Genomic DNA, 13,880 nt, shown 5'->3' with positions numbered 1-13,880 from the left:
TTAATATATGCAGCAGCTTGTTTTCCTATAGCAGATATACAGTCTTTTGTTTACATTACTGAACATATTAAAAGAAACTAGGACAAGGAATGATTCATTCGTATAAATTATTTATTCAGTTTGCTGCCAGAACATTAATCTATCGAAAAGATTTTATTGTAATTCATTTAACAGCTTTATTTCTTTATATGGTATTTATGTGGGTGGAATTCAATGGATAAATAGGATTTGAATAAAGGAAAGAGCTGCAAATTTCATTTGACTTTTTCCATACCAGGTATACAATTAAAATGAATAGTTTTCTATTCTGCTGTCACAGAAATACTGATAAGCAGACTTTGTTGCGGATCAGCTGCAGCACTTGCATTCAAATTAATTTACCACCATCCATATTATAGTCCCAAATATGGCCTTTTCAGGTTTCATTTTCTCTCATGTTATAAAGCTGAGAAGTTTGAGTATGTGTGTGTGTGTATATATATATATTTATATAAAAATATATACACACACCATTATAAACACACCCAGTTGAAATGCGAACAGCGAATTCACCCTTCATAGCTGCAAAGAGTGAAGGTCTTGAAATACTTGCCACATTCTCTTTCTTCCTATCTTATTCTATTCAACAGTAAAAATAAGGCAAAAGGAAGAGAGAAGATAAAAGAGCAATTAAAATTACAGAAAAATATGTCTCTGAAAATGTGCATTAAATATTGAAAGACAGAATCTCTTTGCTGATTTTCACCTGCTCTACTTTTCTACCTGAAGAAGGAATTACTTTGGGAAAATCTTTTCACAGATATTTGGAAGAGGGTGGTTGGAACTGAGGTGATAATTAATTTGATTAATTTCACTTACTTCAGAATTTTTTTTCTTTGTCACTTAACTCATTAAGTTGATACATGAACTACTGGTGCCGAGCTCATTCTGTACCTAGAGCATTCATTGAAACAAGGCTAGAAAAATGAAAACTGTCTGTCTTGTTATGTTGAATTTAGGAGGGAGCAATGTGTAATTCTGATTTGCTGCTTTTTTTTTTTCCTACTGGCTGTTAATAGACTCAATTTTTACTTAATTAAGTAATTTTTAGTGACATTTTCCTATAATCAACTTGATTGCTGAATCAGGATGGGTAGAGATTGAGATAGCAATTCTGGAGCAATGAGAGTTTCACGTTGCCATGTTATTGTACCTATAAACCCAGAAGGTTGACTACAAGAGAACATATGAGGGAGTTCACTTCTGATTACTGTGCTGGACTTTAGCTTCTAGAAAATTCAGAAACAACAACAACAAAAAAAGATACCTATACAAATAGGAGCCTCAAAGTTCCATCCTTTACTTGTGCAGGTTAATTTCTCTTCTCCTTGTAATTGGAATCCGTATTGACACAAGTAAATCACTGTAGATTTTCCAAATTCTGAACAGTAAACAAAATCACCATTTTCCACACTCTTTGGTGTTCCACATATTTCCTCTACAAATAAAAAGACTGTATTACAAGCTTTTAAAAACTTAAGAACTTACCTTCACAAATGGACATTATTCTCCCTTACTGCCATAAATTAACTTCAGTGAAATTACTCACGTTTTAAGGTGACCAAGAATTTAATTGTTCATTTTTGGACAAGATTTTGTATGGAATACTTCCAGATTGAATAATACTTGTAAAATTAGTGTTATCTTCTAGCATTATTTTCTGCAGAGGACTTAATTAATATTTTCTAAGAATTCCTGCCCCAATTGCCATAAAGTCTGGATATCTCATAAACTTTTTATGTTACCAAAGTGAAGTTAGCAAACACTACCTTTTTTTTTACAGAGGAAGTTGAGAAAAAAAAAGAGAGAAAGACCTAGATAACATGTGTAAGTGGTGGAAATACTGAAGTTCTGCATCAGACCAGTAACCCAAGACCTGTCAGAACCAAGGTCAATCCTCTAACTGCTGATTACTCTCCCCTCCCATCAGAAAAAGACTGGTAACTACCAGATTACCTTCCTGATAAAATTCTTTCCAAGCCTCTAAATTCATCCCAGGTATATTGTCACAATGCTTAAAATCCTGTGGAAACTTTCCAAGTCGAAAGGCATCTGCTGGCACTTCAGAAATCCCTGTGTTATCACAAATTACGCGGGACAATGAGTGTTTTTTTAGTTCGTGTTTTTGAGCTTCTGTGAAAACGTTATCATCTTCCCACCAAAATCTGGAAAGAGTGATAGAAACATTTGGGAAAGATCAAATTTGAAGCGCTGATTACTCTTACTTTCACAGTACCCTATGTAAAAAAACAAAACTAAGAATTACAGAAAAATGTAGGCGGATACAACAATACTAAAAGTAAACACCATGATCTGCAGACTTACATACCCAGCTTGAAAGCCCCAAAAAGGCTGTGTGAGTCTGATGTACTAGTCAACTCAGATGATGTGTTAAAGTCAGCTGGTTAAAACTATTCATTATTCACAATTGCAGAATTGCTTTTCATTGATGATACAGGGCCACAAAAAAAAGTTAACAATCCTGAGAGGAAAACTTGGAACTAATATGTTTGAACTAGGTGCTTAATCCTATGCACACCAGTATTCACTGTGCACTCATAGACTGTTTTAAGTATAAATTACAGAGTTAAATCTGCAGCCATACCATAGCCGTAGCCAGATCAGGAGTAGCCATAATAGATTTCCCCATACCATAGATTTTTTAGTTCTGCTTGTCATTACTGAATGGTTGCTATGAAAACAGGTATTGTTGAATGCTCCTCTGTTTAATATGGACTTCTTAATTTGCTAAGAAAGCTTTTGATATGCAGATTAATTATAGCAGGAAATTGTAAGACTAATTATGCTTTTGACCATAAAAAAAAGGTAAGATAAGAGGACTGGCTGGAACAGACAGGAGCTGCTTCTTCCAATTTGTCAGATCAGGAGTATGGTGCCTGAACAGAAGAACTAGCTGGTGCTATAAAGGTGTATCTGTTAAATGAAATTTGTTATACATATGTATGCATACACACATACATATGTGTTCAAAGATTAAAAGAAAGGGAAAGAAAATGCTGGAGAAAAAAAGGTAAGGTAAATATATTGTACATAAAGACATGTCATGAAAGGCAAAAATATTTCTGGAGAGTTTGATAGCACATTTGCATTTGTGCATTAAACAGTGTTAAGCACTGCTAAACTGCTAAGACAGCTCCCTATGGTGCTCAGGCCAATGAGGATTTTTCCAAATGCTAGGAGGGATTTGTGGGAACATATCCTAAGACTATTAGCAGTAAAGTATGGATGTGATCACACTTACAAATTGACCTCAGTTTTAACACTCAGGTGTCCATAGTACTGAAGGCTGAGGTTTTGAGAAAAGTCTGTGGAATTTGTGTTTAAACTTTTCTGACTGGAAGGGAACAGCAACGTTGGCTGCAAACCCTGTGCAAACCTGGCATATGTGCAGCATCTTAGGGTTTTTGTGAGCTGCCTGCAACAGTACCATGCAAATGAGATGTCTGATAGTCCAGTGTGCATTCTTGGGACCAGGAGGGCTGCTAGTGTGCCCCAGGGAGGGGGTTTTCAGGGCAAATTAGACCCTGCTGCCAACAGGAGTGTACCAGTTAAGTAAGGTAAGTGCATGTGAAATTTTGGAAAATGGGCTTTATTTGTAAACAGATAGTTACCTACAGCAGGACAATTTGGGGAAAATTCTGTCCTGTTTTGCCTATACTGGAGGAGGAAGCAATCCACAGGACCAGGGACCGAGTGAATGTTTCACACCTCAGCAGCACTGTGACAAGAAATTTAGGAGAGATGGAGGGACTGGAGAGAGAAAAAAAGAAAGATGCCTTCCTCTTACCCCTCACCTGCATACTGTTCCCAAACTTCTCAGAGCATCCTGAATCCTCAATGACCATTCCCAGGCCCTTTCCCATAATCAAAGCCATCAAAGGTTTTGCTCCACCCATCCCTCCTACACCTATAATTTCCCCTTTCACATACATTAAAACCTATTCCACTTTCATCACAGAATTCAGTTTTATCTACACTGCTGAAAAGGCTTCAGCAGAAAATTAGTTGTTAATCTATCCAGCAGAGAGGTATTTACTCTAACAAAGGTTGCTCTAATTGATCTGTCTCAGGTGACCAAAATTTTACAGGTGAATTTTACAGTGTTAGAGTAAAAAAAAAAGAAAGAAAAAAGGAAAATAAAAAGGCGCAAGCCCCTCCTATGTAAAGAATGACTAAGTCAGCTTCAGTATTTTTCCCAACTATTACAAATTCTGATATCACAAAAAGATTCAGAGTAGGAAGAGACAGAAAGTCAAGGCTGATGGAACAGAAACAATTTGTTTCAGGTGATTAGGCTGAGGTTAAGACAGTGCTTCAGTTAAGTACATTGAAAAAAAGAAATCCCTTCATGCTTTGTCAGATGACTGACAAAAGATTTTAAGACTACGAGCCTTAAAAGGCATGAGCCCACTTCTCAAGCCTGTCAAGGTCCCTCTGGATAGCATCCCTTCCCTCCAGCATGTCAACTGCACCACACAGCTTGGTATTGTCAGCAAACATGCTGAGGGTGTACTCGATCCCAGTGTCCATGTTGCTGACACAAATGTTGAAGAGCACTGGTCCCAGTACAGACCCCTGAAGAATACTACTTGTCAGTGGTCTCCATTTGGACATCGAGCTGTTGACTGCAACTCTTTGAGTGTGACCATCCAGACAATTCCTTAACCACTGAGTGGCCTGCCTATCAAATACATCTCGCCAGTTTAGAGACAATGATGTTGTGCTGGACAGCATCAAATGCTTTGCACTCCAGGTAGATGAGGTCTGTGGCTCTTCCCTTACCCACTAACTCTGTAACCCCATCACAAAAGGCCACCAAATTGGTCAGGCATGATTTGCCCTTAGTGAAGCCTGTAGAGGAATGAAGCTGGGTTAATAAACATTGGTAATATACAACTGTGGTTTGGCTTCAGGGTCGGCGGGTTGGCTGATGTAGATAAGGTGCAGCTGTGGCTGGTTCTGGTAAGGGGTTGAGAGCCAATGAAGAGAGAGCAGCCAAGGAAGAGGTAGAGAGGAAGAAGCAAGAGAAGGGAGAGCACATGCCTTGGATGAGGTGAGATGAGGAGAAGGCAGCAGAGGGACTGTATGAAGAATATGCTGGTATGTGATGGTAAAAGACCTTGTTGCAGCTTGATAGTTTTTGTGCTGTGACAGGAAGCCCTGTTGTCTGTCACCAATCACCTCCTTATTTTCCATGTGCCTTAGTATAGTTTCCAGGAGGATCTGCTCCACGACCCTGCCAGGCACAGAGATGAGGTTGATCAGCCTGTAGTTCCCCAGGTCTTCCTTTGTATCCCTTGTTAAAAATGGGGGTTATGTTTCCCCTTTTCCACTCAATGGGAACTTCACCAGAGTGCCAGGACTTCTCAAACATGATGGGCAGTGGCTTAGCCACTTCATCCACCAGTTCCCTCATGACCTGTGGATGCATCTCCTCAGGTCCCATGGACTTGTGCACCTTCAGGTGTTCTTCATTCTCCCAGTCCCTGCCTTTGCCTTCTGCAACTTGGGCAGTGTGGCTGGAGCACTTGTTGGTGAAGACAGGTGAAAAAGTCATTGAGCACCTCAGTCTTTTCCATGTTCCAGGTGAACATGTGTCTCCCTCCTTCTGTAGAGGGCCCACATTTTCCTTAGTTTTTATATTATCATCGATGTACCTATAGAATCTTTTCTTGTTGCCCTTGATTTCTCTAGCCAGAATTAATTCTATCACGGCTGCAGTTTTCCTAACTTGATGCCTGGCTGCTTGGACAATTTCCCCTTATTTCTCCCAGGGTATCTGTCCTTTCTCCCACCCTCTACAGGCTTCTTTTTTTGTGTTTGAGTTTGTTCAGAAGCTCCTTGTTCATCCATGCAGGCCTTCTGTTGTTTTTGTAGTGTTAGCAGTGCAGATGGAAATTACACCCAACACTTTCTTTGACAAGGCACTGCAATGAATGTTAGACTTTTCCATTTACTTACTGTGTGACAGCTATAACACATTGTTACATACCTAACATTTCTTTAGATAGTTCCTTTAGTATTAATGACAGAATACTGTTTCACATTTAAGTCAGCTGGCACAAAATTTGTGGCAGAAACTCCTGGAATTCTTCCATTACTAGATCTCTCTTCTTCTCAATTTAGAGTTAACAAATTATGCTTAAGTTTGTTTAATAATAGTAGTATTATAAGACACTGAATAATAAGTAGTATTGTGAGGCACTGATGCATGGAAACAAGGCTGCAAGGACCTCAATAGATTTTCCTTCCCCAGAAAGGGTCAAGTATGCCTGTACAATTCAGAGGAGTTTCAACCACATTTTTAACACAGCTGAATGGAATGTTTGTTGTCTATACAGTTTATGCTAATAAGATACCACCTTTATGATTAGCATTGCTTTTTCCTGTGAGCTAATTAATTAACATTTTTTAAAGTTCAGATTTAAATTCTACCTCAGATGCTTATTTACATAATGGTTTCTTTCCACAACAGTGACTTATGAGAGGATCTTAAAGGTGAGCGTAAGGACCAGATGTACTTAAAACACCACTGCTAGCATGGTGTGAGCAGTTTAAAATTAGTCTTCTCATGAGATTTGAAGTTACTGCCACAAATACATGATGAAAATAAGAAAAAGGTTGGTTTTATAATTACTTCAGCAGCTGAAGCAAGATATAAACTGCATCTTGCATCCCTTTGTGACCTGAAGCTGCATTTCTGCTGCCTTGCTGGTGTGGAGGGTTCTACTGGCACAAGATCCTGGTGACAGCTGTGCAGGGTTGGGTGATGGGACATCCTGCGCTGTGTCCAATGAAGCAATTCTGGGAGCAGTCTGCAGTTCCAGTTCATCTAAGACCAGGTACATGTTTTTTTTTATCAGCTCTAGGAAGCCTAAATTATAGTCCTTTGCCTATCCCTTCTGACTTTGCTGTGGTTGCCATGGAAAATGGTGAGGTTCTTCCAGTTCCTGAGCTCAGTCCAGCCCTCAGGGATGGGATAGCTAAAGCCTGCACAGTACTACATCCATCCACACAGAGTTTAGCTGCCCCTGTCACAATTAACTGCTGGTGGCACCTTGCATTTCCACCAGGAGTACAAAGTTGGACATCTCAGTACCATAGAAACAATACCCATGACATCTGGAATTCATGCTAAATACAGACCAAAAAAGAATAAGAAAAAGCTCACCCAACAAAACTAAAAGAGGTAAGATAGAAACATGGAAGTGGCAGGGAAAATTATTCAACTTAAATTATGTTTAAAACATATTTAAGAGCCATTTTCTTTTATGTCCTGGGAAGTATCCTCACATATCTCTAAAATATCCATTGCTTTTTTTTTTTTTTTTTTTTTTACTCAAATGTTTTGACAGCATGAATAAACTCACCGGTCACCATCCCTTAGTGCTTTCATTTGCTTTCCAATTATACATGCAAACAGGGGACCAGTTCTAGCATCTGGAAGAAAGTCTTCTACCAGGCCACCAAGCCAAACATCAATATTGTTAGGATTATGGTACAGTTCCATTATTTTTTCAGTGATGTTATGGTTGGTGATTACTGTATTCAGCTCAGTGTGAGTTTCCAGTTTTGGTAAGCCACAGAATTCCCGCCAGTCGTTATAACCTGTATATATTATGTTAAAAGAAAGATTAGACTTGACTGGAAAGCATGATATATGAAATTAATAAATTTAAAAGCACTACATTCTGACAACATTAATCATAGTCATAGACAGTTATGTCTCAGAATAGGCTTATTGGTTAAACTGATCAGGGAAATGATGTCAGGATCTGAAAATATGAGCTATGCAACTGCACATGATTTTCATGAAGGAAAACAAAAGTTTAAAATAATTCTCCCATATTTAAGCAATGAAAACATGATAATAGATAATAGTAGCATTCACTGTCTTGAGATTTCCAGACTGGGAACACAAGATTTAGGTGAAGAATGGGCAAGAAGTAACCTGAATGAAGTCAGTAACTGAAGCACTTTACTAAGGAAAGTATCCTAGGGCACATGTCTAGCTCTCTGGAAAATAGATTTCTTTTACATCATTGGATTTAAACTCTCCTGCTCCCAAAAATCTTTAATTTCTGGTCTGGGAGATCAAACCTCCATTTCCACTCTTGGGTAGCTGAGAGCTTTGAAGTCCAGGACAGAGTCAGGCTTCATTTCTGTTGTCCAGAGCCAAGACTTGAGCATTCCTGGCTGCGGAGTCATGCAGGAGAAATGGAGAGAGTTGTCACCCAGAGACATAACGCTATGTGACAGTCAGTCGGGCCTGCCTCCATGGGTGAGGACACGGGGCTCAGAGTGCAGAAGGGCAGCCATGGTTGTTGCTAAGTCATGCAGACAAGTGGTCTGTTCAGGCAGGGGGTCAGGGCACAGTTTTAGAAACTAAAAATAAAGAGGCCCTGTCTGCTATGATGAGGATTGCTTCCCCTGGTCTCAGAAGCTGTGGCATGTTTGGGAGAGGTATTTACACAGAACTGGGAACCTACTGTATTTTTTAACAGCTGATGCTATCAAATTGAACTAAGCTCAAGCAGTCTTCCCCTAAGCTGGTGCACCCATGGCCCCATGGGCTAATGCGCCTTGACTGGTAGTTCAGTCTCACCCTAGGCTGACTAGAGTAAGAGATCTAGTGCAACAAGCAAGCACAAACATGTACTGTTTCTCAAAATTAGGTGTACACCTAATTAAGCCATCTACACCACTTCTGGAGACCTCTCAACACCTCCTACGGAGTAGAGCTGATGAGGGTGTCTAAGTTGACCTGATCCACAGGCTGGGGGCAGCCTGCCGGTGGCAAGTAGCTGCTGCAGGCAGAAACTCCGCTCCTCTGAAGCTGGTTCCAGCAAGAATGAGCCTCAGGTACCTACACTGAGCACACCCAGATCCACTCGCTACTACTGTCCTTTTAGATGCCAGACTTCACGGACTATTTCAGTTTCAAGTTCTGTGGAACATTTTGTTTCCATCAAAGTTAGAACTATTAGCAGTTTACATTTTAAAAGACTTAAGTTACTTTTCTGATCACCAAAGCTATTAATTAACAGTTTACAATTACAGCCCAAATATAAAAGGTTATTGTTAGTTACCAGTTGGAAGAAAATTCAAGGAAAATCAATAGACCTGGGAGTCCGTGATCACGGCCACGCTGTAAATTTAATGATGCTAAATCAAGTGAACCGTTATTGGACAACACAAACAGTTTTTCTGTTAACTCCTCGTTCAGCAGTTGATCTTGCACCTGCAGTTTTGCTGAATGTGCTAGAAGACCCCTTAGTAAAGGATCCAAGCCTCCTTTAAACACAAAAATAATATGTTACAGCATATATAAAACCATTATAACTTTCTTCACAATGTGAATGCATGTATGCTTCTATGTTTTTTAAATGTTGACCACATAGGTTTTCTACATTCAAATGCATGCAAAAATCCCCTTCAGGTTAAAATAGAATAATAGTGCTATGAAAAGGCTCCACCTTCTTCTTTAGGTGTAAGAAAATATGTAACCTGATAACACATTGAACCACAAAAAAAAAAAAAAAAAAAAAAAAAATCTTCATCCTCATTCAACACTCATCAGTCTATTCTCAATCTGCCAGAGTGGTTTAATCTAGAGAGTAGCTTTTGTCAGACTCGGACAACTATTTAATTCATAATAATTCTCTAGTTCATGTTAGCGTTCTGGAACTTGTTCAACAACTTAAATCAGTGATGCAATCAAATAAATGTTCCTATTCCTAACTCAAAATAAGTAAGTGCAAAAAAAGTTGCAATATTCAGGAAAAAAGCCAGTTTAAGTAAAACCATACCTTCTTTAATGAGCCTCCAAGGACTAAAGAAAGCTTCATGCAAATGGAGATTTGGGAGTTCTGGATCATATAAATACTGTGCATTCAATCGCCTTACTATTGGTTGGATTGTTGCATGACCAAAACGAAAAGCAGCTGTTGAAAATACATTAGAAACTGTAGGATTGATTGTGGGATCATAACCTGTATAAAGGCCAATATACAGTTTAAAAGCATCTGGACCAATGATTTTGGGAATGTAATCTCTTAAAGTAATAATCTGAAAGAAAAGAAAAGAAAAAGAAACATTTATCATTCTGTGTTTTTGTAGACAAATAGTAATGATTCCCAGGTGCTAAAATGCCTTTTTCTTCACTCATCCATGCCCAAGCATTTGGCATGACTAAAAGCTGTATTAGCCAGTAAAAAGTATTGGACTTATTTTTGCAGTAAGGAGACAAATGGCTACAGAGAATCAGTGGCACAGCTCAGTGCAGTGCAACAGTCAGGCCCCTGTTAGCTCCTACCATAAATGCTAGACCAAAGCCTCCTGAGCAGAGATTACCAGTATTGCTCACTTACAATCCATGGATTAATCCAGCTCATGGGAGGTGTGCTAAGATTTAAAGCCTTGATTGTGATGGTGTAAATTATAATGCCCTTAAAAATGGCAATGAAAGCATGAATTACTATAGAATCTTTCAAGAATGGCTGTTGATATGAAGAAATTCTATTTTCAGACATATATTTGTGACACAAATTCTCTTTACTAAATATTTGACATGACCAGGCTTTAAAATAGTGCTGCCCACAATCCCCTGGTAGACATTTTATGCTAAACTCAAGCCAATTTATAGACTCCTAAAAAACACACTTCAAAAATGAAAATGCTGATAAATAGCTTCTGTCAAATGCTTTTATAATGTAATAGCATTACAGCTGCACGAAAAAAGCGTATGAGTAATCATGACCAAAAAAAAGGGGGAAAATAAATAAAATGAAAGTGCATTATAGATTAAAGATGCTGAACTCAATAAAGTATAATGGGATGAATACAAAGCATAATGAACTCAGTAAAATACCTTATAGATTCAATATTTTGTGCAATAAAATATACAGACAAATGTACCGTGAGCTTGATATAGTGCATATTGAAAAGCCAGTTGGCATAAAATGACCTTATGAAAAACCTGTCTTTATTTTAGGCACAGCACAGGGACAAAGGAACCTCTCCAGAATTTGCTCACTTTTCTCAAAAGGGAGAGGTAACAACCTCTTTGTGTTTTCAGGTTAGGTCATGCAGTGAATGAAATACTTGAAAGACAATAGGTTAGATTTTTTTTTTACAGCTCTTTAAATTTTTTAAATTTTTTAATATAGCATATGAGGAAAATGAAATAATTGTTAGAAATTAACACTGACACTGTCATTGTGACGTTAACCTTTTGCTACATTCACAAAGGTTTTGCAAGGCAACAGTTCTTTCTAATTTTAGATTCAGAGGTAGTTTTTACAAGCAAAGACTTTAAATAGGACTAGGTTCGCCATGGACACAAACATCCTGATATGGCCATAATTTTTTGGCTCATTGTAAACGAAATCCCAAGCTAAGCTGCTCAAAAAGGCCAAATTCCCTGAAGGAGCAGACAATTCAGATTTTTCATTTGCTACAGAGGCAAGTTCTTAATTTCTTGGTGGGGGAAGAGGAATTGCAGTTTCAAGACATGAAAATTAAAAGACTAAGGGTATAGAGGGGCCTTATGCCTGCCTTGAGCTAGGAGAGGCACCTGTGTGATGGAAACTTCCAATGGCTAAATAAGGTTCCATCACGTAGAGGTGTTTTTTAAACAATACTGACTAAGGTGATACTGCCAGAAAGAATCTGGAGTCTGACAAAGAATGACATCTAAAGCAGCATCCTGTATTTGCATGGTCTCTGAATGTATCTTGCCTGAATTTCTCTGTGTGAAGTCAAGGGGAAGCTTGATTCAAGTTCTCGTAACTGACACGTACATGTGTTCTAAAGAAGGTGAAAACAGTTGAGAAACATCAACATTATTTTTGTTAAAATTCTTTTGCATGCACTCCTTTTCATATTTGACATAGATAAGCACAATATTTTATTTCAATAAAGTGTTCCTTCAACAACTGAGATTCTCCTATGGAAACAAAGGAACGTGCTTGTCCAAAAATATGTCAGTAAACTCAGAGCCACAAAGGGGCTATATGGAAAGGAATCACAAACAAGTACAATGAACTGCTATACCATTTACTACTTACTTTGAGTCTATTTATGAATAATAAGTTAACTTTCAGGTGTTTGCAGCAGCAAAAGGGACTTATGAGGATGTAAAGAGCCTGAACCTGGAAGGTACTGGGTGGTCTCAACTCCTTGTGACATTTATGAGATCAGTGGAAATTCAAGCTCCTCTTAGGATACATTCAGCACCTCACAGCATTGACTCCAACCTCTATAGAAGCCTCATGAAGAAATTAGTTTTAATCAATAATGTCAATATTCCTACTGCCTCATGTCATGGCAGTCATTGTTTCAACAGTATAATTCATGAAAAATTATGACAAATGGGCACTGTCTTTTAAACAGAAGCTCATATGCTCAATGTTTAAATGACTTTAGTGGTCTCTATCACCGAATAGTAACAGAGCAGTTAAGAGTATTTAGATGTTATTCATTTAGTCATATCAGAGAAAATAATATTGATTTCCTAGCAATTAAATCAATTGGTCAGTATCTAGACAGAGAATCTGATGAATAACAAGACGGTCAGAAAAGGCTTTGTACAGTTTTTACATCATATTGGGAATCACACATGTGTTGTTTGTAGAAAAGTAACTGAATCCTGACCTGAAAACACAATAATACTCCAAGTTAAACAGGCTGTTAGCATGAAAGGCATCCCTCTTATCCAGAAGGCAGAATTACAACAGGGGTTCCCAACTGTCCTTACGAACTTAGCGAGCATCCTGGTGAGGTTTGCCTCCAGACTGGGCCATGTCCAGCAAATGTCAGCCATATGTGAGGTATTTTGAAACAGGTCACATAATTTCAGATTATTTTTGAGAAATTTTTGTTCATGTTAAAATCTATTTCAAATTAGGTGCAAAAGATACAGGAATTCATATCACTTCTCATAAGGTTCAGCAGACTTTCCTTGCCAAAACCTCTCCAGTATTTTCCAAAGTAGTTGTGACTGGGGCACAATGGATGGAAAAGGAAAATGAAGAAAAAGGCTGGAAGGGAGAGTATAAAAATGTGTGAGCTGTCATAAGTAAGGCCAAGAGTGCAACTTGCCTTTGGCACTGGCAAAGGAATAGTATCTCACTGAGTTAGTGAAGAGGCAACTAAATGAAGCTCCTGTACTTGGGAGAGATTTCAGAAATAATAGAGAACAACCAAACATCTTTAATTCATTAAAGTGCTATGCACAGTTGGTTTGAAGTTCTCACTGCAAATATTAAAGGATTTACAGCTGATGTAGAACTCCTTAATTTTTATGTAAAGGGTGATGGTATGTGAGTTCAATTTTTAATTAAAAATGAACACATCATTATGGTTCTGTTAATAGTCTGAACTATGCTCTTTATAAACATGAGTTATGACACTGTGCAACACATACTTTTTAATAATACCTATTATCTATTTCTTCTTTATAATTTCATAGTTTAAACTCTGAGAGGAGTTATCTAATCATCTAATTGCACAAACAATTTTCATCCAAGTTGGCCATGTTGAACCAAATAACTGTAGTTAATGTATGTCAGCCTCAGAAGAAATCCACTTTCAACCCATGCCTTGGATCATGGCAGAGAGGTAGGGATGCAAGATGTTCAGAGAAGATATGAAAGGAAGTGAAAAACCACCTATATACATGCTGAAAACTAAAGGCGGTTGTCAGCTACAATTGGGATCAACTGGTGGTATCACCATGAATTCAAAGATGATTCTCTGATACTGTAATAAATCAAAGAGAATTTGATTCAGATTGATCTGCAAAACTCCCGCTTCACTCT

At 38.2% G+C, this 13,880-nt stretch overlaps 1 protein-coding gene across 3 annotated transcripts in view; it reads right to left on the bottom strand.

Annotated features, from left to right (window-relative positions):
- The window catches only part of TPO (thyroid peroxidase), a 59,087-nt gene that overhangs the window by 13,946 nt on the left and 31,261 nt on the right, over positions 1-13,880 (bottom strand). For all 3 annotated transcript variants that reach the window (XM_080387796.1, XM_080387797.1, XM_080387798.1), the window contains 5 exons: positions 9,870-10,128; positions 9,184-9,354; positions 7,431-7,668; positions 1,996-2,204; positions 1,307-1,477 (listed from right to left, as the gene is read on the bottom strand). In XM_080387796.1, coding sequence (XP_080243922.1) covers positions 1,307-1,477; positions 1,996-2,204; positions 7,431-7,668; positions 9,184-9,354; positions 9,870-10,128 — 1,048 coding nt within the window. The remainder of the gene's footprint in view (positions 1-1,306; positions 1,478-1,995; positions 2,205-7,430; positions 7,669-9,183; positions 9,355-9,869; positions 10,129-13,880) is intronic.

Source organism: Falco punctatus, assembly GCF_963210335.1.
Source record: "Falco punctatus genome assembly, chromosome: 5".
NCBI classification, from domain to species: Eukaryota; Metazoa; Chordata; class Aves; order Falconiformes; family Falconidae; genus Falco; species Falco punctatus.
This window is presented reverse-complemented; position numbering and strand designations above follow the sequence as displayed.